A 22,902-nucleotide genomic window follows, 5' to 3' on the forward strand; every position below is an offset into this window, starting at 1 on the left:
TTTCATGTCAGTCTAGACATATAAAGCCTGATGTATAAGATAATATCCTGGTTTCTAATTCTTAAAACTCTGTGTCTAAAGGCCCTCAAGTACAATTCATGTATTATTGCATCACCCTCTGAATGAAAACACATGCTGCTTTTGAATCTTGGGTACAGGCATGTCAAAATGTGGTGATGGGTGGCATAATTTTAAATATTTAATGGGACAACTAAGCTAGAAAAACTATGCCTAATAAGTTGATATGTCAATGTGTGTAAACTATGCACAATGGCAGCTCTTGATTAATGAAAAAACACAGTGTCAGAGGTCAGCCCAGGCTGAGATGATGACGTCTCATTAGCATGTGGATTACTGTTTTGTCATCAGTTGTATTTTCTCACATCCACAGAAAGTTGACACACAAACAGAAACACACAGGGACAAATACACACTCACACACACACAGGCCTTGTTACAGTGAAAGACTGACCCTAACAAAAGACACAGAGGAGGCAGTGTACTTCAACAATGTAAGTATTGATTTGTGAAAGAGCAGAATGTGATATAATCAACTGTAACCTTTAAATGGGCCCTTGAGTAGAGTGGGTCGATTGGCACAGTGCAGTTCAAGGCACGCCTTTTCAGAACCACAACAAAAGGTACTGTCAGACAAACGCAACCTATAATTTCTCATAAAGTAATTGATAAATCAAGCCTGTGTCAGCTTTCACTGTCACCTATCAACAGTTAAGTTCACATACCGAAACACTCTGGATTGAAATATCCACCCAAGGACAAATCATCATTCATGCAAAGACATTGTGTCTTCTAACACTAAACTTTTCAGAGACTGGCAAACACTGCTGGATTTTCCCCACAGGTAGCAATGTCATTTCAAGAGCTTAAGTCCCTCATCACCAATATTGTATAACTTCTGTAGAAGGGATTTACTGAAAGGATCAGCTTTACATCATTATTGTGTACATAAATCCTCATATGCATGTAATAGCCAAGGAAGTGCCACGTTTATGCTCACAGTGACATTCCACCTGTCGTATACAATACAATTCACACTATTTACTCAAACACAGCAGTCTGTATGTGTCACCACAAGTGCAGATATATATATATATATATATATAAATATATATATGTGTGTGTGTGTATAGCAGAATGTCTTTTGCTCACATTTAGCACGTCAAAAAGCTTTTAAATAGTTTTCCATACTGAATAAGGAAATAAATCGATAATTAACTGTAGAGCTGCAATGATTAGTCAATTAATTAATTAGTTGTCAGTTGTTATACTGACTACACTCTTTTGCTAACTGTTAGTTGTCCCCTATTACATTAACTGCCAACAATTTTTATAATTGATTAATCATTTGAGTCTTTTTTTGTTTTTTTAAGAAGAAATGTCCAAATTCTCTCATTTCAGCTTCTCAAATGTGACAGTTTCTGGTTTCTTTGGTCCTCTGACAGTAAAATGAATATCTTGGGTCGTGGACAAAACAAGACATTTGAGGATGTCGCTTGGGCTTTGGTTAACACTCATTTTTTGACCATTTTCTGACGTTTTATGTGGTAAACAACTAATCCATTAATCAAGAAAAAGATTAGATTAATTGATAATGAAAATAATTGTTGGTTGCAGCCCTAATTAACTAGATTTTTATTTAAGTTAACACATATCCTTAACACTAATTAGTAGATGCGGCAGCCAACTTTGCCTTTCTATGCACCTGACCTCCTCTGGGACACCCTGATTGTTATCAAACACACTTGATACCTTCATTGGCAGGTTTCTATAGTGAGGGGTCCAACTGCCAACAGCATAAACGACATATCACATTACCATGGTAATTTCCATCTTGACAACTGCTCACAAAGAAGACCGCTGAGGAAAATGTCAAGCATGTTTGATAATTATCAGAAAATCCCAGACAAGGTCAGGATAATAACAGGGCAATTAAGCAGGGGGTGCGCCGACCCTCTTGCAGCAAGGGGGCAATAAAGCTCCATAACGCTCCTGTAGACATGTAGACTGTCTAAGAACATCTGTAGAAAAACACACATTCCATGAGGATTTGACAGTACATGTCATGTTTATGACTCTTTGATACTGCAGTTGTTGCAAGCTGGAGGAGAAAATCGATAAAGCATAGGACTGGTAGGTTTTCATATCAATTTTGGTCAGTCTATCTGGTTGACAATCCCATTTTACTGCAATAAAAATTTGTTAAGTGAGATAAACAGGCTGAAAACTTATTATTACTTCTTATTAAACATTGTATTAGATAAAACAGATGTTGACAAAATTTTACTTTGGAGACACAATTCGCTGCAGAAAAAAGGTAATAAATTGCAATATATTACAATATATGTTATTGCAATACTCAGCATATTGCAAAATGTTTAAAAATCATAATAATATCGTATTGTGACTTGAATATTGTGATACTGTTGTATCATGGGTCCTCTAAAAACAAATATTTTGTTACTTGCAACTGGTCATGGGAAAGGGGCTTGAATTTTAATTTGCAGACAATACTTGATACTCAGAGTGGGCCATATGGATAAAATCAAATATCATAATTTTTTTGACCAAATACCTTGATATTGATATTGTGACAATTCTGTAGGGATGACTATTGGTGCTTTCACAACATATTAATACAATGAGGTGTTTGATAAATAATCAGTAATGCGGATAAAATGACTAAGTGGGTAAAGCAAATAATAGAGCAGCTAGAAAAGCCTGATAAGTTGAGAAACTTCACTTTACTGTAATGCAGCCCTTACAATTAGGAAAAGACAACATTTATACCATATCATGACACAACGATATCCAAGACGATATCTAGTCTTGTGTCACGATACTGGTACAATATTAATTGCCCAGCCCGTGATAAAGGAACATGTCTCCCAGTGCAATGGAGTGGCTCACTGATTTGTTTTTAGTAGCTTTTGGATAATAGTGTAGGTCTTAAAATCTGAAACGTAGGAACATTATCAATTTTCAATTATTATCAATATGCAATTACCTATAAACTGTCAACAATCTACCTGTTTATGTTAGCTGTGAGTGAAAATATGAGCATACAGCTACTGTGTATGCCACTTTGCATAAAAGTTATTTTGCCAGTATCCCTATGCCCTGTAAATACAGCATCCCATCAGGGGAGCAGCATGATGAGCATGACATTTCAAGACTGAACAAACAAATTTGGAGGTCTCTGTAGTTTGATTGCCAATTCCTTCGTGTGTAACACAGAAGCAAAAGGTCACTGTGGGATGTTCTACCTTTTTCAATCACTGGCCTATGGACAGTTGAAGTGTATACACTAAAGACATCTTTATTTTCTTTATACGTATTTCAATATTCTCTCATGTTCAGAGCTTGCCGACACCAAAATGAACAAACCACTTGGCCTCTCAGGAGTAGAGGAAGTCCTGCTTGTGTTTATGTTTGTGGGGCAGGCCGCTGGCATGAATACTAATGCTTGCTCGCAATATGATGCTGGGAAATAATGCAACATTATGCAGAAAGACAGGTGTGGCAGTGAAAATTTAAAGAATTCAGCAGAAACACTTGAGGAAATGTGTGGCACCGTAGGGACTTGATTTAAATAAACATTGGTGTACAGTTTTTATGGGTACACTGCCAGTTACTATTAGTCTGTGCGCTTCTGAGCTAGCTTTATCCTTTGCTGCTGTAGCAGCAGCTTCTTGGCCAGGAAAAGATGCAGCTCCCTGGGGCTACTCATCCTGTGGTTTAATTTCATCTGATGGCCCTCCACTGATAAGTACAGTTAAATGATCGACTTAACTAAAATGATGTTCTCATCTACCATATCTGCAGCTTACATTTAAAGTTTTCTCTTAACTTTTTAACCTAAAATTTATGACAACTAAACAGGAGTTTGGAGCCAAATGTCTAACTTATTTTTGGTCTAACTTGGACTACCAGTTCAATGTCAAATGGGGAGCTGAGCACCAATTTTGCTAGAAAAAGTGACTCTCAATTTTTTTCCTCATTCTCTTATTCGACTAATTTAATGTAACTGAAAGGGAACCCAAAGACATCTCTCACCAGAGACGACTCCTCGTCAGCAGGTATGAGGCTGATTTGGTCTGGAGAGGTGATGGAGGATCGGGTGGTGCGTGGCGTCCGGGGCGAGGGCAAAGTGTCCCAGGCGTTGCAGCCACTTGGAGGTGGGTTGGGCATCTGTACCCCTGAGCGTTGGCAGCATTCCTCTGCATTGGTCATCCAGGCCTCTAAGAGCTTCTCTCTGTCCCAATCTGATGCCAAAAAAGGAAGAGAGATATTTAAAGAGGAAGAAATGCTTACACATAAAACCAAAAAAGACAAATAATAGACATAAATGAGAAACCTGATAATTTTGTTATGAGCACAAAGGTATGACAAAAGAGTCTGGATGACTGTCAAAAAAAAATTAAGCTGAGACAGGGAGAAAAGAAAATAATTACAGTAGGAGAAGCGTACAATGTAGTAAAAATCCAATTCTCATAAAACCTGGAACATTAAGTTTGAATGGCCGACTGGGCTGGCCTTTTAAAGAAACAAAAGATCCTAACATATTTTATTTTTACCACAATCATTAAAAACCATGTGATAATCTAACAGACCAGGCCCAGTTACATAAAGCTTCTAACAGTGTTCCTATCTAGAATCACAGAGTTGATCATATAATCATAAAAACAAAAACCATTATGTATTTTGTGATCATATTTTATAAATCTTCATGAATCTAGGCCCTAAACAGGCATGGATAAACACCAAAGACAACATGGGACAGAAATCCTATTCAGGCTGATAAAACAAGAGTCCTTCTCAACTAAAATCTCATTTCATCCACACAAAATGATTTCAAATAAAAATGTTTTTTTTTCTGTCCATCTTGTCTCATATTTGTAAGAATCGGTAAGCGCATTGCTGAATCCTCCAAAGCCCACACAAATCCCACTTCTATGGCAACACCACCACCTAAGCCTTTCAAACAGCCAACAACATAGACCTGCTGCCATCTGGTTTTCTGTTTTAGAATAGCTGTTCAATCTCACATTAGCACAGGAACAGGGTTGAGAGCTTTTCGGTATAAATATTGAATGACTTGTGGACTGTGCCTGAGTCCAAATTTTTCTCTGACGAAAAAGTCCCCTCCTAAAATAAGGAACATGACCCGGTCAACTGTGCAATTAGGCCATTATCAGCCTCGAGACACGTTTCACCACCAATCAAATGCCTCAGACTCTAAATGGCCTCGTTTAGATAATGAATATTGCAACAATTTCCCCCATCTCCATTCAATTAAAACTCATCAATGAATATGACCCTATCTTCATGCTTTTGGGCATTAAAGGCAGCCTGAAATTAAAAGTCTTCACATTTAGTCTTAAATATCAAAAATGAGCTGGCAAACAGAAATTGTCAGAAGCACAGGCAGATTGACAGGCTGGCAGCTCGACAGGAAAGCACCAAGAATTTTGATGATAAGACAAGACTAATATGGAAATATAAAAGTTCAGAAATGCGTGAAAGTTTTCACAAGAAATGAATGATACATAAATCCAAAAACCCTTCTCACCAGGAAATTAACTAAAATCCTGAAATGGTCCATCCCTCTTAAACAGAGAGACAGCATTCCCATGACAGAGGTGAATAAATATAGCAAGAATCTGGGGTCATTCTCTCCCCTCTAAGCTCCCAAAAGTATGTCTAATATGTAGCACACACAGCTCAACAGCCAGGCACTCAGACCGCTGAATTAGTCAATGAGGTATTTAAAGCCTGAAAATCAACCACAAACTGTGACACATTTTTTGAAGTCCTCCACTAAAAATATCTAAGCCACATTTTAAATTAAGACGGGCGATAGTTTTTAAGGCTTCAAATTCAAAGGAATCATGTATGAAGTTTATCATACGTGCTACAGTATCTTAGCTGGGTTAAGTGAAGCTAGTTTGAAAATCCATGTCTTAAGGCTGCAAATCAAATCAAAACTGTGACACTTGGCCAAGCTTAAGTTATAAGAGCATCAGTGGAATCATTCAGGGCAAGTGACTGATGTCTGTGAGCATGAAGAATGTGGCAAAATGAATTTCCTTCACTCTCCTTGAGTTAAAAGGCTTTCACTGATTTGGTCTAATGGCAACATATGTCTTTTGGATGCACGTGTGCAAGATTGCTGTGACGACTTGAAGTTAGCTGGACGATCATACGTGCTATATTTCATATGCACTGAACTGTGCGGATGTGTACATTAAGTTTATTTGTGAATGTGGATATATTACACTCTTAATAAAGCTTGCAAATTGGTTTTTAATTCATAACTACCACCACTTCACACACCAACAGATTTAGTAAGGTGAATGACATGACTTAAAGAGGCTCTAAGAAACTGTTTGTTGATTTGAAAGCACGTTTGGACAAAAGCAGTAGTGTTTCCACCCAAATAATCACAAAATATAACACCAAAAATACAATAATCTAAAGAAAAATTCCCTCATGCTTCTTTGTAACTGACAAACATACTACTCACTGTAACTTTGCCTGTGAAAATGCAAACACAGACTCTTCCAGTTTGCACGCTAAAATCGTTGTGTTTGATTTCAAGGAGAATCTGACCCTGTGTCAGGCATTAAAGGGGTAGTTTGAATTATTTTAAGTGGGGTTGTGTGAGGTACTTATCAACAGTAAATGTATTGTCTACAGTAGATGTCAGCAGTATAGTATTTTTTGCACACAAGCTGTAGATCAGCTGTTTGGGTCAGAGTTACAGCTGTTAATTCAAAAGAAAAAAAAAGGACAAGAGGACACCTTCATGAGTATACAGAAGAAATTTTGCAGATGGAGACTTGGGGTGGTTTATCATAATCCTCTTCAGAAAAATGATCACTGCAAATGCAGAGTTATACCTGTTTTGCAGGTTGAGTGCTGATGTCTATATTCAGTGAAACTAGCTACAGCTAGCACACCCATGTCAATGCAAATGGAACTGCAACATGGGCAAAAAATTAGTTAATACACATATTAATTAATCGTACAGTCTTTTTGTGGACTTCCTTTAAAAAAGACAGTCTATGTTGTGGACAATGTTATTTATAATAAATGCCAAGTGTTTGAGTACACTGACTTGAGGAAATACAAGTAATTCCTCACATATTTGGTGGAAAGGACAAGCCCACTAAAATAGCATTTAAAGCATGTGATGACGACACTCTCCACTGAGAGCAATAAAAATGAAATTCTTTCAGATAACAAAGGCTGTTCACAACTCGCCTCTTTGACTGCAAAGAAATCACTGGAGTGTAGCATGAAGTTTATAGGAGATATGGCCTCTCAAATCCCAATACAAACAAAATATAAGACAGTTTAACAATAAGTGTTTTCTTTCTACAAGTAAACAGTGAAATAGAGTTTGTTTAATAAGTGCATGCTCTTTGTGGAAACAACTAGAACTACAAAGGAAAAAAACATTGTAAGATTTTTGTAAGCATATCTCTGTTTAAAAGGCAATATTTCTGTACAACCTTGATTTAATATACACTGCCTATTTTCTTTCTTTTTTACTTTTCTTTTTACTTTATTGGATAGTGGCCGTGTAGAAACACAAAGGAAACTTAGAGAGACAGAAAGTAGTGTCATGCAACAATGGTCCACAATCAAACATGGGATGTTGTGTATTTATGGTATCTGTTTAAACCACGGGATCATCAGGATGTTGCCAATGTCAGCCATTTTAAGGACAAGCAACTACTCTGAATGTGTGTAATTATGTGTTTGTGAGTTTAATAGTACCATGGGCACGTAGCAGCGCCTCTGCAGTGAAGAGAGGAGCCTGCAGCATGTCGGCGGTCTCCACTATCAGCATGTCCTTCAACCTCCGAAGATCCTGAGGCCGCAAGCCCTCATACAGCTAGAGGGGGGGGACCAGGGAGAGGAGAGGACAGAGACAAGAGTGAAGGAAAGGAGGATAATGACAAGAGGAGAATAAGAGAGGAGGGAATCAAGAAGGGTAAGGAAGAAAAAAGAGTAAGGCAGAGAAAAGAAATTAAAAGAGTAGAGGGAGTGACAGAGGGTGAGATCAGGGGAAAAGGGGGGAAGGAATTAGGGTGGGAGTAGAAAGAAAGATGGAACAAAGGGGAGGAAGAGAATTAAAGTATTAAAAACAAATACAGATGATTGCTGACGCATGACCAGGTCAGGCCAATGAGCTGACACACTGATGATGATAGGAGTCACATGCCTTATGACAGACTATTTTGTGTGACTACTTTGTATGTTTGTTTGTGTCTAACCAAAGCGTCTGCAATGTGATGTGGGGGCCTGGCCAGCAGAATTCCAGGAAAATTTTAAACACCAGGCTAAAGACAAATAGTGTCTCATTCCGAGAGAAAACTACAGACCTACAAACTCTGAATGACTGAAAAAGGTTCAGTTCTTACAAGATGTTTCTCTTCTATTCATTACTTATGAAACCTAAAGTGTGAGGTTTATCATTAAAATGTTGCTCTCAGGAGAAATGATACTTTAATTGTAGGTCTTATTTGGTAGCAATATTACAATACCGACAAATTATGAGTTATTTACAACCCTGTTCAAGTTTTGCTATGTAAAAGTATCTAGGGCAGCTCAATTTAAGGTTTTATTTGATTAAACAATAACAATGACAAAAAATGCCAAAGGCTTCACTCATTCAGCGGTTACTCTTTTAGGAACTACATGGAGGTTTGGTGCTGGTAATGTTGTACGTGACACCAGTTGAGAGTGACAGACTGAGAGCCGTACACCCTCTGCCTCTTGGTATGTTATTCTGTACCTCTCTTCGGTCGAGGGCTGCGTACTCTGCCTCTATACCCTCTGCCTCAGGGGCAAGCGAGAAGACCATCTGCGACTCCAGGCACAGAGCCAACTCCTTGTGGTGCTGCTTCTCTGCACAGTCACATGGAGTCTCGCGGTTTTCGTTCTCCGCAAACAGGTCCGCTTCTCTCTGCACCAGGAACTGAGAGAGTGAAAACAAGAGAAAAATTTGTCTTTGAATAATGGAGTGCATACTATATGCAGGGACAGGTAATAAAGCTCATGAGTTTACATTAGTGCTGCAACTGCCAGTTATTTTCATTATTGATTAATCTGTTGATCATTTTCTTGCCTAATCAATTAGCTGTTTGGTCCATAAAATGGTGAAAAATGTTGATCACCGTTTCCCGAAGCCCAAGGTCCACAACCCAAAGATATTCAGTTTACTGTCACAGAGGACTAAAGGAACAAGAAAATATTCACATTTGAAAAGCTGAAATCAAAGAATTTTGTTTGTTTCTTTTCTTTAAAAAAATGACTCAGTAGTTGCCTAACTGATTAATTGCTCAATCGTTGCAACTTTAATTTCTAAATGTATTTTAAAATCACAAACACAGTGTAGTTGCACCAGTAACAGGAGTGCCACTAACCCTGTGTTAGTATTTAATATAAAATACCATGTAATTATGGCAGACATGCTAGTCCAAATTATTTTTTTATTTACTGTGACTGCAGTTATGACTTACAATTTTTTAAGTTTTAGAACCCATAAGTAGATTGCACTTGTACATCTTAACATAAATTTTCACCTTCAGAGTCGCAGCATTTCTGAAAAGTAGCAGCAGAGAGAATGTCTCCTTTTGATTGTTACTGTGGTACATCTGAGTACAAAAAATTAAATAAGTGCTTTTCACAGTGGCTGAACCACTTAAAGAAAACTGAATGAACTGTTCTCTCAAGTATGAATATGCAATTTCTTCCATTCGTTCTTTTCCACTTTGCTATTTGCTACATTTTCCAAAGTCCTGTGCAGGGTTTCTATCTTTCTATCACAACAGACCTGCCTGCATCTCAACTTTGAGGTTTGGTTCTGTATGTGGTGTAAATTGCATTTTTGGACAGAATTAAATTCAAATAAAAGCTCTACAGTAGAAAATGACATAATTAAAAATCATAGATAGGGATGCTAAAACGCATTTTAATTTGATTGTCTACAGTTAGTTGTGACACCACGGTTGAATCCATCTGATAACTGTGGTTGTTTATCTTATGTACAATAAATCCTTCATCATGGAGATTACACAGCTAGGTTGTACACAAAATCCATTTCAAAATTAAACTCAGATCTTTACAAAGGCAGATATTCAGAATCACACAATGATCATTAATCTATGGGACTTTTGTATGTGATGCATCCTGCCCCAAGGACTAATAAAAGTGTTTTGTGTTGCACGGCATCTTTCCAGAACTCACAAGGGAGTGGTTTGATCAAACAAAACATAATGGATGTGATCATCATGCAAATTATTGTCCTTTACTCAGGGTTGTGACTGCATCCAACAAAAAAGCCACACACCAGCCACTATCCTACAATATTCATAGTTCAAGAGGGCAGATACTAAATAACTGCTGTCAACATTGGGGTTACTCTGGCCCCTTTTATCTTCCCTCCATTGAAATTGCTCCCCGCCCAAGTGAAATTCCTCAGTTTCAGTCTATGAAGCCTTTGATCTATACCTAAATTATTAATACTTGAGAATATATTACATTAGTCCGCAGTGAAAAATATCCACAGGGATTTTGGAATCTCACCTCGACACAAGTCTTCATGCCTGAGGCAGCAGCATAGTGCAGACAGGTGTTTTTCTTGTTGTCGGTAGCATTGATGTCAGCGGTCTCGTACTCTCCGTGGTCTAGCTTTGCTCCGGTCCATGCCAGGATGATTTGTAGACATTCTGCCCGCCGCTGCCTGTCTTCATACGGCCGTGAGATCCGGGGCTGCAGTGCCCCCTCTGAGGTCAGGATCTGGGGCCCCATGCAGAGAAGGTGCAGAGATGTCTCGTTGTGCACATTACGCTTGTTAGGATTCCCATCTTTGCTTAGGAGAAAAGACCTAAAAGAATAAGACAGGGACAGGAATAACATGTGATTTCAACTAAACTCGTTAATTAACCAAGTTAAGCTTAAACTTTTAATTCTAACTTTTTCAGGTTTGATCAACAAAGTAACTTACTGGAGTTTACATTTATTGGCCGATATTAGGGCTGCACAATCGAATTATTATCAGAACTGCAATATGCTCAAGTGCAATATCCAAATCACAGAGGCTGCATTTTTGATACGAGTAAAATGTGGCAGAGATGCTCTGGCCTACAAATCTTGTTCTCCACATGCAAGACAACATGTTTGGTACAGCAAATGTAATGTCATCATGATTTTAACTGTTATTTTTTTTTTTCTGTGAAAATGAAAATGATTACAATAATTCCCACTAATCATCAATCATATCACAATCACAATATCTAACAAAATAATTGTAACATGATCTTTTTTTAAATATATTGCACAACCCTGGCCTATATGAATTTACAGCATGTAAATAACATTAAAAGCATTTTATCTTCTGACAAACGAATTAAGAGTAGAAATAAGCAATTACCGATATCACTTATTTCTTTAATACATAACTGATTTGAGTTTTAGTGTAACTGTACTGTATATTCTAGAGCACTTTAAGTAGTGTACTAAGTAGTGTAGTGTACTACAGAATTAAAAAGTAAAGATCCGTGTGGAAATGCACAGTGCACTTCAGGTAAATTAATATCCAAATCAGTTCATCATTCTGAGTCTCAGAATTTCAATGCTCCACGTGGAAATTAGAATCATCAGAATCAAATCTATCCAGCTGTGTATTTTGCTTTACTTTGCCTTCTTATGTACTGACATTTAACAACCCTGAGGAAATCTGAGGAAGAGCCTTGAGCTCGAAATGTCACTAGCTGATAAAATCTGTTCAACTGGAGCATTTTAGTGTGCAGATCTATTGGTTTTAACTCTGTTAGACATCTTACAAGCCTCCTAGCATCTTTTTCGTGTCAGGTAGGAGGGCAAAATTGAGCAACCATCCTATTAGCAGAGAAACAAAAGGGCCTGACAGAAGTAAAGATGAATACATGCAAGGCTAATAGCTTGTGGGATGAGAAGCTCTTGGAGCCCCATCCTATTCCATCCCAGCATGTTGCATTCCTGAGAGGTGCTAACAGATGGCTATGTGGAGAGACAGATGGGACAGAGACATATAGAGACAAAACATGACATTTTTTCTGTTACGATGCAATAATACAGTACTAGATGGGATCAGCTGATTAGCCACAGAGTGCTAAAAAAATAGAGAGGTGATCAAAGTATACTTGCTATCTGCTCTATAAGAAATACGAAAAATAATTTAAGTAATAAATAACGTGATGAAAATAAAAAATAAATAAATAAATAAAATCAGGCCCTCATCTACCAACCCTTAGATATCTATTTCCCCCTAACTGACAGCAGCCAGCACAAAAACATGCAGCTCTGAATATGTACATTCTGTCTGCTTGCTTCCTTGTTTGTTTGATTTTATCTCAGCAATATTCTGACCTGAGTAGGCGTGTCATGGCGTGCCGGGCAGCATAGTGCAGTGGAGTGTTGTGCTGGTAGGACTCTCCATATGTAGCGTTGGGATCCAGAGCCTCCTTGAACTGCTGGTTGCTCTCGTACAGTTGGCAGGCCAGCACCTCATCCCCGTTGATGAGAGCCTTACGGAACTTGGTCGCTGTGTTGCCCATCTCGTCCAATAACGTAGGTTCAAGCTGTCTGACACAGCAGCTTCTTAAGTCGTCTTCAATCTGTTCAAGTCCAACAGGCCAGCATACTGAATGTCCTAAAGAAAGAAACAAGAACAAGAATTTAATTCCTTTATGGCTCTGTCCAGTTCCATCAAGGCCTTGCTAACTAAAAAATGGTGACTGTCTTGTCATTAAAAAAATGTAAGTCTATTTTCCCCATAAGCCAAACACAATGTCACCATTGTTTCAAGAAATCAGGGCTGCATTTAAAAGTATTATTCACTTCCACTCACTCTGAATCACAAGGATGAGAGCTGCATCTCCAAGGCTGCTCAGGCTGCTCTGCCACAAGCCCCTGTGTCAGCATCACCACTGCACTGTAAACCACCTCTCCCTGTGTTTCTCTTTTTATTTTTTGTTTTGAATAACTAAACATGGTGCCAACAAAGCTCAAACAGAGAGAGGGACAAGACTTCCTTTGGCATCACCAGGAGCTTCCGCCTCTCCATGCCAACACTGCCCATCCCACTGAGGCCAGGAGTCATTGTGAAGCAAGATATGGTCAACTCAAGAGCAACACGCAGCGAGTCAGCATTTCGCTTCCACCAGAGCACCATATGGTCATGACTGTTTGGGCAATGTGATGCTTTTATATGTTTCTGGTCAGCTACAGCACAAATCAACAGAACACAAAATCATGTCCTTCAGCACAATATTTTCATCTTCATGACACTAAAATTTATTCATACTGAATTCACTGCTCACTATCATGCATATCCTTCACTAGAATAGTGTAATCAAATTTTGACATTCCTTTATAAGACAATTGACACTATTTCACAGTTTATGTACACAAAGTCAAGTATGTGGCTGAATCTGACTCCATGGGCTAATCTTCACACAAAGTCAGCAATCTAAAAATACATAAACAACTGTGTGTGTGTAACAAATAGGAATGGAACAGGAGGGCTTTCCAGGTAATTTTCTAATTATCTCATGTTCCAGGGAAAAGTATTACTCACTATAACTTGGGGAATTCACAACATCTTACTAAGAAAAACATGAACAGAATAAGAAGTTGAAGAAAAAATACACATATACATGGATACATACATGTAGACAGCGAGACTGCTGTGGTGATTTTAGTTATTATATCAAACACAATAGCTTTACACTCAATTTCTAGATTGTTAGGTAGCTCAAACTATTTCAGTATAACAACAGCCCTGCAATTAATCTTCCCTTGTTTTTGTTAAAACCAGGAAACTCAAGCAAGAAAGAATTGTGAGCCTGGCAGGTTGTCCAGAAGGAAATATGTACAATGTATTGAATTAATTATTATATGAATTTGAAACTCCACTATACCTGAAATTAGGCCTGAGAACTTAAAGCCATGTGTGTCTCAGAGGTCTTGATTCAACTTAGGCAGCTGCTACCTAAACAGATAAACTGGCAACTACGTACACAGTATATCTTAAAGATGGTTTGATATCACTTTTTCATGCCCAATGCTGATGCCAATCACATAGCCTTGAGTATCTGCTGACATAGATACCAATTCAATACAGTTAAACCAATCCAACGCATTTTTAATCTCTCTTAAATACTTCCCCTCTTCCCCCCTCTCTTAAACAACTAAGATGTTAATGATACATTTGTGTATGAATGCTTTTTGCTTAACCCAGGCATCTAAAAAAAACATTATACTCAAACTGTGGAACAAATACGGTGTGTTACTTGTGACACATCTCTCTTACAGCATGTTGCTAAAGGTTTAGTTAAGCATTTAAGAGACATTTTAGACTAAAGAACTGTTTCGTATTATACCCATTTTCCTCCTGATATGCGAGCCAGTAATTTTGGCCATTATCAGACTGATACCAATGTTGAGTATCATAGTGGCACATCCCTAGTATATCTTTAGTTAAGTTATGAGGTGCTCACATACTACAATTAAATGAAGATCAAGTGCAGTAGTCAATTGCCCATGGTCATGTTCAACTTTTTAGGAAGCTTGGTGAGAGAAATCCTCAACGAAAACACCCATTGTGGAATGGAGGAACAGAGGCTGGACCAGAAAGGGATGGGGCATGAACTCGTCCTTCTCTGACACCCTGCAACAGACTTAAGTCAATTAACATGCATGACTTACCATTTGCTCTTTATTCAGCCGACCCACCTAACTAAATACTGTATACTTTTTTCACATTTTGTGAATCAAACGTGTTAATTGAGTGCCAATACGAGGAGAGGTTATAATCTCCAGCCACACTTGCAATAGGAACCATAACATTAATACGATACACATACACCACTTACACGTTATAAAATTATACATCATTTAATTAGTGATAAGGCCAGTCAACTTCCCCTGCATCACTAAATCCGTATCAAGTTCGTGCTATGTAAGAAGGACAGACACAGTCATAACCACACACAGTTGGAGAGAAACACGGACTATGTCCCACCTTGGTGAACACTTTTAAACACCTTATCTTGAGTTATACAGTCTCACAGTTGGTAACACATACTACTCGATAAGGTTAACTTGCTCTCTCACTGAATAACTAATTAACGTGCCTGGTAATAGTTAACGACACTTCTCCACGACAGATCCAAACAACATCTAATTATAACGTAGCCATCCAACACTAGCAGCTAATGATATAACTAAAAATTTAACAGTTTGTGCGCGTAGCTTGCCACTTGTCACTAAACTCCTTCATGCAGGCCTTTCCCCATGTTGTGTGCTGTTTACCGTTTTCGCTAGCTCAACCCGACGCCTGCCCTGTGTTGTGTTTTGTTAATGAACAGTCCGCAATAACGCTTTGTTATATGTCTGGTTAATGAAAACACTCACCAGCCGACTGACCTTAGATAACGCGAGCTGCAAACCATTCCGTTTGTTGATAGGACCCGTGCTAATCACAATGCACAGGATTGCTTGCTAGCTATATGTTATTCAAAAACATAAAAACATCATGACGCTACCATCTGCGTTGGCTAACGTCAATGCATTACGCTAGCGGGTCAGCTAGCAAGCTAACCGCGCTGCTAGCCAACTTAGCTAGCACAGTTGATAAACTCACAGTAAACAATGAGTAACAAGTATTCATACTTACACAGACGGTTCATCTCGCTGTTATAGATCTTGTGAATTAAGTGTCACTCGCTGGCGGAATAAACAGAGGCTTTTCTTGTTACGTGAGGCGTTTCGTGTTAAGTGAGGCTATCCATAAATAATGTGTGCTCAGAGCAGTGATGTTGTTCCTGTCAACTCTCCGTTGACTCTCTGCTGGCTGCGAGAGGGGTTGCCAGGTTTCAGCACAACCCCCGAAACAAGCGGAGAAAGATGTGGTTCTTTTAGCAGTTCTCAGTTTTTTCTCGACCAAGGATACAATAAGATAGAAAATACACCGGGAACTCCCTCATTTTTACGTGGCCTATTTTTCGTACACTTCTACTTATTAATGTTATGTGAAATAACAGCACAAAAGAAATGTCTTAAAGGGATATTAGACTTTTATTAAATATTTGTACAAAACAATAGGCCAAGCCTGGAACTTGATATGCCTCGAACGTAATCTATGCACTATTTTGAATTTAAAAAATAAAAATATTATTTGTTAAACCACAGACTTGAGCATTTTGTAAAATAAATAAATAAATAAAATAGAATATAAAGTAAATAAATAAATACGTAATTAATTTGGAAACTTTTCAAAGACCCCTGACAGAGTGTCACGGATCCCTGAGGGTCTCTGGAACTCTATTTTAAGCACACACTGACACCACTGACGAATTTTTACATCCCAGCGTTGAAATATCGGACTGCTGACATGCAATGACCATGTGCATGTTTTTGTTGGTTTGTTTGTTTCATGTAGCCTTTTTGGAGGCTCACTTTATGGGACTTCCTATTTATCACACTATTTATCTCAAAGACTATGCATGATGATAAATATGCAGGATTCTGCATATTTATGGTGCAATATGGGAATATGAAGGACATATAAGCTTATCCTATTCAACGTGTCAAATCTACAGGTTCCCATGTACAGAAAAGAAATTGAGTCTTCAATATAAACTAAAATAAAAACTTCAAAACTTCAAACCACTTTTTGGCTGACGGCTGTTTTGCATTAATTGTCAGATAAAATGAAGAATTAAGTCAATATCATGTCAGATGCATTCTGTCACTATTCCAACCATAGACTGTAGATTTCAACAGGCTACTGTGGTGATTTAATTTGGTAGCTGTGAGTGCAACAAAAAGCCACTAGAGTGCGACAGAGTCCACAAAAACAAATGATGCTTTTAGATGGACTTGAAGCTGTGCATTTTATCCCCTGAACAGTCGAGGGTTAATATGCCTTCAGTCAGTTTTGACTCTGCCTTTATTGCACATTTAAAAAGACACAAAAATACTCAAAAAGGTGGGTTAGCTGAATTTTATTGGCTTTACCTGTTTTCACACTCCTAAGCATTTAGTGGTTCTTATGTACAATGAACCAGTCAAAATGTATGTAAGTATCAAACCTGTGAGTAATAACAGATAGTAATTTTAACTGGTGCATTCATATACAAACAATTTATTTTATTTAATGCACACCTTAGCCCATCATATGTAACGTATGGGAAACAGTGACAAAAGCTGTCTTAAGTTGAAATAACCACTCAGATACTAAATAGAACACATATGCCTTTTATTATCAAATAGTTCAACATTGCCATGAAGGTATATACAGCTATTATTTTCACGTTTATGAGTGCACAAATTTCATATCAACAGGCCTTCAATAAATAATCTGTAAACACACAACCTCAATGTGAAGGCAGATCCAGTAATGTATGAACAATAAAACATACATAACACTGTTTAAAAAAACATAAGCGTAACTTAAATGCTTTGGCACTTTCAAAATTTCAAATACAGAGGTTGTTCAAAAGTATGTGTAGTCCAGGAGGACAGAATAGATGGAATAAGTCAATATCTCAGGCTGCTGCTGATGTTTATCGTCACACACACACCCCTTGACTTGATGTCATTATTTTAATGTGTTTTTGATATTTCCCGTGTCACCACAAAAAAACAAAACAAAACAAAACAAAACAAAAAACATTCATCACCACCATGATTAATTCTGGGTGCACAAAACAACAAAAGCAAAATAATATTTTTATTCATGATGGCAAATGGAGAACAACCAAAATGACAAAATGAAAAACACTTCAGAGACGACATTTTCAAGGGTTTGTGTAAAAGGAATAGTACGTTGCCATGCCTTTGGATGAGGAGGCTTCTTTGCTATAGGAGCTGCTGTTGGTAACAGCAGAGGCCAAGTCTTCACACTTGATATTAGTGTGCGAGTCCTCTGAGCCAGGAGCATTAAGAGACAAGCGCCTTCGTTTGCAGGCTGAGGAATAAGAATCAGCCTTGTCTAGAGACAGAGCTGATGGCTGTGTCTCTGTCCAAGAGGAGATCAGCCCTCCGCTGCCGTTAACCTCCTCCTCTATCTGTGTTTTAGTTTTGTTTGAGTCCTCTGGAAAACTGGCAGTGGGACTGGGCCTGGGTGACCAAGGCAGGCTGGGGGTAACCTTTCTCTGATATGCTGCTCTGGACCCCCAGCCTGCAGACATGGTGGTGAAAGGAGAGTCTGGGTAATAGCTGAGAGCATGAGATGTTTGCATGGAGAGGGATTTGATGCCATAAGGTAGCAGGGAGCTTGAGTATTCCCCTTCATAGGGTGTGAGATCTAGTTTGTTGCTGGTGCTACTGCTATTTCCTCCTTGCTGCATGGAGGTGACAAACCACCTCTGCGATGCTCCGTCTTCTGTCTGAGGTGAGAGGAGGCTGTTAGTCTGCGGCACCGCTCTCTCGCTGTTGTAGAAGCGATTCTGGGGAAGGTTGTTGACAAATTGGTCCTGGAAGAGGGGCTGCATGGTGTAGCGGGTGCTGGGGACAATCTGGTGGGCGCGGGGAGAGTCGGTTGGAGATGGGGTGAGACGGTCATGCTCTGGAGCTGTGTACATCCTGAAAAAAAAATACATGTATATATGAGCATGAGGTCAAGTGTGGGCTGTGTGTGAGTGAATAAAAAAAGTGTGAAATGTCTGAACTTGCACAGACATGAACAAAAGATCATAAGCTGCTAGATACAAAAAAACAAACAAACAGACAATACAATAGAGCAATAAAACATAGAATTTGATGTATTCTTGTGTTGTAAAAATATAATATTTATACACAATTGATGACTTTTGTGAATATGACTATGAAGTAAAATACTCACGAATCATAATTATCTCTGAATCCTTTGGCAAAGGGGTTATGATCAATTTTCAGCTGTGTGATCTAAAACAGGGCAAAAAGGAAAAATAAGATACACATTCATATATAAAGATGAAGAGAGAACAAATGTAAAGAAGCTTCATGCAGTTACATGTCTATTATCCATTTGCATGTCAGACTACACAAGGAAATAGGACATAGCTGATTAACATTAACATTAACTGAGTTTCAATAAAAAGAAATTACAAATGGATCAAAACAAGACATAACATGCAATTTATGCATATATAGCAAATATTTGGTTTGAGTATATAATAAGAGCAACCTAACTCAAAACCATATTGTGGTATATAAGGGAAGTAAAGTTGAATGCTTCCTGCTTACATCAGTGTTCTGGTAAGCAGTCACAGCTATGAACTGGGTCTCTGGAAAGGTGAAGCTCTGAGTCTTTACGTCACTGCTAATGTCCTCCACGCCATCCTCCGTCATCTCCACGATGTGCAGCCTTGGCTGATACTTGTGCAGCGATTGCAAGACAATCATCTGCATGAATTAAAAAACAAAAACATCCAATAATGTAAAAAAAATAGTTGATAAGCCTAATAAATTGTTTTCTAATTTTCTGAACACGCAAAAAATTGTATTGATTCTCTTGAATTTATGTGCTTCATTTTATTCGATCGTAGTATTTATTTGCATGACTTCTGTTCACAGCAAAAGCATCATGCAATCAGGCGTTGCATATAAAACCCTGCAATTTAAAAATTAATGTCCGTCCAAACATTAATTTTTAAAAATGAAAGAAGGAAAATTTACCCTAATTGTGCTCTATGATGTTCCGCTTTGATCTGAACTGTTACGCAGTATTTACCAGCGTAACGACTGGCAAATATCTAAAATACTAAAAATAACCACAGTTCAATGCAACGAATATTACGTTGACAATTTAATACTATTAATTCATATTAAAACTAGTGAGGGTTAAATGCGTTAATGTTTATTTATCATGCTCTTTTATTGTTACCTGTGAAGTACTGTGACTGGTTCCTTTGTTGTTGGTGAGTTTCAGTTTGCTGAAAGAGATTTCTTGTCTCATCCAATGGGCCCCCGTGTTTGGAGACTCTGGATGAATGTACACTTTGTTCCCTGAAATAAGGAAATATATTTTCAAACATAAACACAACTCCAGTAAAACCCCCAACTGGAGTATGTAAGTGGGCTACTGAAATATGTGCTATAACATGCAAAAATATTTACTTATTTATTTACTTATTTACTTATAGAAGGTATAAGGCAAAAAATAAGCTCAATTTTGCATCGAATAATTTTATTCTTTCAATTAGAAAATCTGAAATAATTTTTCCAATTGTATTTTATTTCCAAGGTTTCTTTAATTGAGGGGTAAATTAATTTATGGAACATGGAACAAAATTAAATGATAAAAATGTCAAATATCGACCTGTTTCAGTACCTTGGCTACTGTTGTCCGCCTTCCCACAGGTCACCCACTTGCCACCTTGAAATCTCCAGTGGTTTGGATCCGCCAGCACCACCTCCACAAACACGTTGTAGTGCGTTGTCAGGTTGAGACCAGCTATGTTAAAACTGAGGAATGGGAACATCCGTCTGCAAACACAAGACATATTCAAATTAATAACAAACTGTACTGGAATTGGCTATTTTTATTTTTTTTTATATACATATATAGAGAGAGAGTAATGGAAATTATCTTACAGCAAATAAAAATGTCACACACACGAATTGAGGCAGTTTCACTTAATGATTGCGTCAAGGTGAAGTTACATCCTCTTTATTCTCACCTGCCCTGCTTGGTGATGATCATCTCGGTCTGGTGTCGGTGGAACTTGAGCCACAGCGGCCGGTTGCAGAGGTAGACCTGGGGCCTCATCCCGGGCCCGCCGGTGGGGAGAGATATGTTGCCAAGAGCGGACCCGGAGCCGGTGTAGGGCGGGTAGATGCACCCCGGGCTCTGCCCGAGCTGGTAAGCCGAACTGAAGTGACTGCGGCCGGCGGCGGAGGGGGAAAATCCCGCGGGAGGCAACACGGAGCCCAAGTGGAGAGATGAGGGGTACCTAGCAGCGCTGGACGGGGTGTAAACCGTCCCACTGGGAGTGTAAGGGATAAAGGAACAGGGGCTTGGTGCTTCTGGGCTTTGTTTGGAAACTGTGGGAGGGATGTAGTACCGGTCAGCAGCACCCATCCCGTGCTCCGTGTACCTGCTGCCAGCAGCCGGATCGTCTCCATCCACAGCCGGCGACTTGCACCTCTCATCTGCTGCTTCCTTCGAAGAAGAGAAAGTACTGCTTTCTCCTTCACCACCGAGCATGACTGCTCTTCTCGTCTTCTCAGTCTTGTCACAGAGGCTGTTCACTTTCTTTGACTCCACTTGAGGGATATTCCTTCCCTCTTCAGGAATCACCGGTGCACTTTTTTATGCAAAAAAAAAAAAAAAGTTCTTGTGGCAACATCCACCGCAGTCTGAATTCTGGAGACAGAAACAGATTATGGTTAAAATCAACCTAGATTACAGTCATTACACTACCTGAGTTACCGACACAAGAAAGGCCTAAAACAAGCTAGCAACCTGTGCGTAAAGGGAGATAACACTGAGATGGTGGAGAAAGTGACTGTCATATCAGAGCCGAAAATTTCTGTGGGCGTATTAGGGTGTGGCTGTGAAGTTTATCAAACTTGAACTGCTGCATTTCAGTCATTGCCCTCTTTTGAAAATCAGAGTAACTCAAATCAAGTCATATTTGGCATATGTATTCCTTTCCCTTTCTCTTTTAATTCGCTTCTCTGTGAAATCAAATTTAGGAGTATTATTCCATTAAATTAAGTCTATTGAAATAAGGCAACGTGCTTTATTAGTTTAGAAGCTAAAATAAAGATGCGATTCACGCCAAAAGTAAGATTGCGGTCATTATGCTCAATACATGGGTGAACTGAGGACCTGTATTTGGATGATACTGGAGGGGAGCCGCCTGAGAGGTAAGAGACAGTTTCTTGTAAATCATATGACAAACTTCAAGTGTGGCACTGATTTTTTGGGGGGTAGTTTTGTGGTGTAAAACTAAAATGAAAGCTCGCCCACGGCACCTGAAATTACGTCCAGTGAACAGTGTTATATAAACCACAGCATTTTCGGTGAAAACAAACTGTGCTATTTTTACTTGTCATATTTTAAAACGAGATAAACCCACGCCTTTACAAAAAAATTAAACAACCTACAAAATGTAAAATAATAATAACAATTCATTTACATTTATTTATTTATTTATTTATTTTATTTATTTATAATTCTTTGTGGGGGGAAACGATCAAATTTACTTACTCTACAAGTAATAGATGGGGTCCTGTTAATCCTATATTATTATTCAGAGTTAATGAATTTGCATTCAATTCTGACGCGGCTTCATGTCCCAACGGGATACCCGACGTGAAAAAGGGAAAAAGCCAATTATTTTTCCGTTTGAAGAAACCGGTGATGCTTCTTGGATCAGACAGTATGATGTGAGAAACCACAACAAACAACTCTAAAATGATAATATAATAATAAACTAAATACATCTGTGTAAGGACATATGCGATTATTTTACCTGGCTTAATTGTCTGTAAATAATCCCAAAGGGTAAAAATATTTTTAGTCGTATTTCGGGGCAAGAAATGTTTTAATTTCTCATTTATTGCAATGTTAAATGAAACAAATATTTAATCAGATACTTTGATAAGACGCACGCGTAAAAACATAAACAAAACATATATTGAACATAAACTTACCAAGCGATTCTCCCTTCTGTTTCAGTTTGCAAATCAGATACAAGGTGCACGGAAATCATTTAAACGAAATAAAGTCTGTGATGAGCGCGTTAAATGAGCTGCGAGGCTGAGCCCGTACCGGTACATGCCATCATGTTGTGTTTGGGGTTCAGGAGGGAGTGTAAGATAAAGCCTGAGCCA

At 38.5% G+C, this 22,902-nt stretch overlaps 2 protein-coding genes across 4 annotated transcripts in view; both read right to left on the minus strand.

The window, feature by feature from the left end:
- ankib1b (ankyrin repeat and IBR domain containing 1b) overlaps nucleotides 1–15,937 on the minus strand; it is a 41,329-nt gene extending 25,392 nt beyond the window's left edge. Inside the window, exons 1-6 of one of the 2 annotated variants that reach the window (XM_084726248.1) lie at nucleotides 15,752–15,937; nucleotides 12,442–12,724; nucleotides 10,618–10,918; nucleotides 8,825–9,007; nucleotides 7,804–7,921; nucleotides 4,075–4,283 (exon numbers count right to left, since the gene is read on the minus strand). In XM_084726248.1, coding sequence (XP_084582374.1) covers nucleotides 4,075–4,283; nucleotides 7,804–7,921; nucleotides 8,825–9,007; nucleotides 10,618–10,918; nucleotides 12,442–12,629 — 999 coding nt within the window. In that variant the 5' untranslated portion in view covers nucleotides 12,630–12,724; nucleotides 15,752–15,937. Of the gene's footprint in view, nucleotides 1–4,074; nucleotides 4,284–7,803; nucleotides 7,922–8,824; nucleotides 9,008–10,617; nucleotides 10,919–12,441; nucleotides 12,725–15,501; nucleotides 15,619–15,751 lie in introns of those variants that run through there. The other variant, XM_084726249.1, reaches the window with a different exon arrangement.
- Nucleotides 15,938–17,318: 1,381 nt separating this feature from the next.
- Nucleotides 17,319–21,523, minus strand: LOC146321196 (eomesodermin-like). Of its 2 annotated transcripts, none has more exons than XM_084726251.1 (6): nucleotides 20,742–21,523; nucleotides 20,393–20,547; nucleotides 19,946–20,067; nucleotides 19,306–19,464; nucleotides 18,923–18,984; nucleotides 17,319–18,663 (listed from the first exon to the last, which is right to left on the minus strand). In XM_084726251.1, the coding sequence occupies exons 1-6, from the start codon at nucleotides 21,266–21,268 to the stop codon at nucleotides 17,877–17,879; spliced, it is 1,812 nt and encodes a 603-aa protein (XP_084582377.1). In that variant the 5' UTR covers nucleotides 21,269–21,523; the 3' UTR covers nucleotides 17,319–17,876. The 2 variants fall into 2 exon arrangements, with proteins under 2 accessions (XP_084582377.1, XP_084582376.1); XM_084726250.1 differs by having other exon boundaries at nucleotides 20,381–20,547.
- Nucleotides 21,524–22,902: the final 1,379 nt, after the last annotated feature.

Source organism: Lutjanus erythropterus, chromosome 9, assembly GCF_056507025.1.
Source record: "Lutjanus erythropterus isolate fLutEry1 chromosome 9, fLutEry1.hap2, whole genome shotgun sequence".
Classification (NCBI taxonomy): Eukaryota; Metazoa; Chordata; class Actinopteri; order Lutjaniformes; family Lutjanidae; genus Lutjanus; species Lutjanus erythropterus.

What these genes read in the sequence shown, in the direction of transcription:
- LOC146321196 (XM_084726250.1), bottom strand. Translation starts at nt 21,268, where the DNA reads ATGCTCGGTGGTGAAGGAGAAAGCAGTACTTTCTCTTCTTCGAAGGAA. An exon ending in ATCATCACCAAGCAGGGCAG is followed by an intron (nt 20,548 to 20,741) that starts GTGAGAATAAAG and finishes TTGTGTTTGCAG; the next exon opens with ACGGATGTTCCCATTCCTCA. An exon ending in CTGCTTACCAGAACACTGAT is followed by an intron (nt 18,985 to 19,305) that starts GTAAGCAGGAAG and finishes GCCCTGTTTTAG; the next exon opens with ATCACACAGCTGAAAATTGA.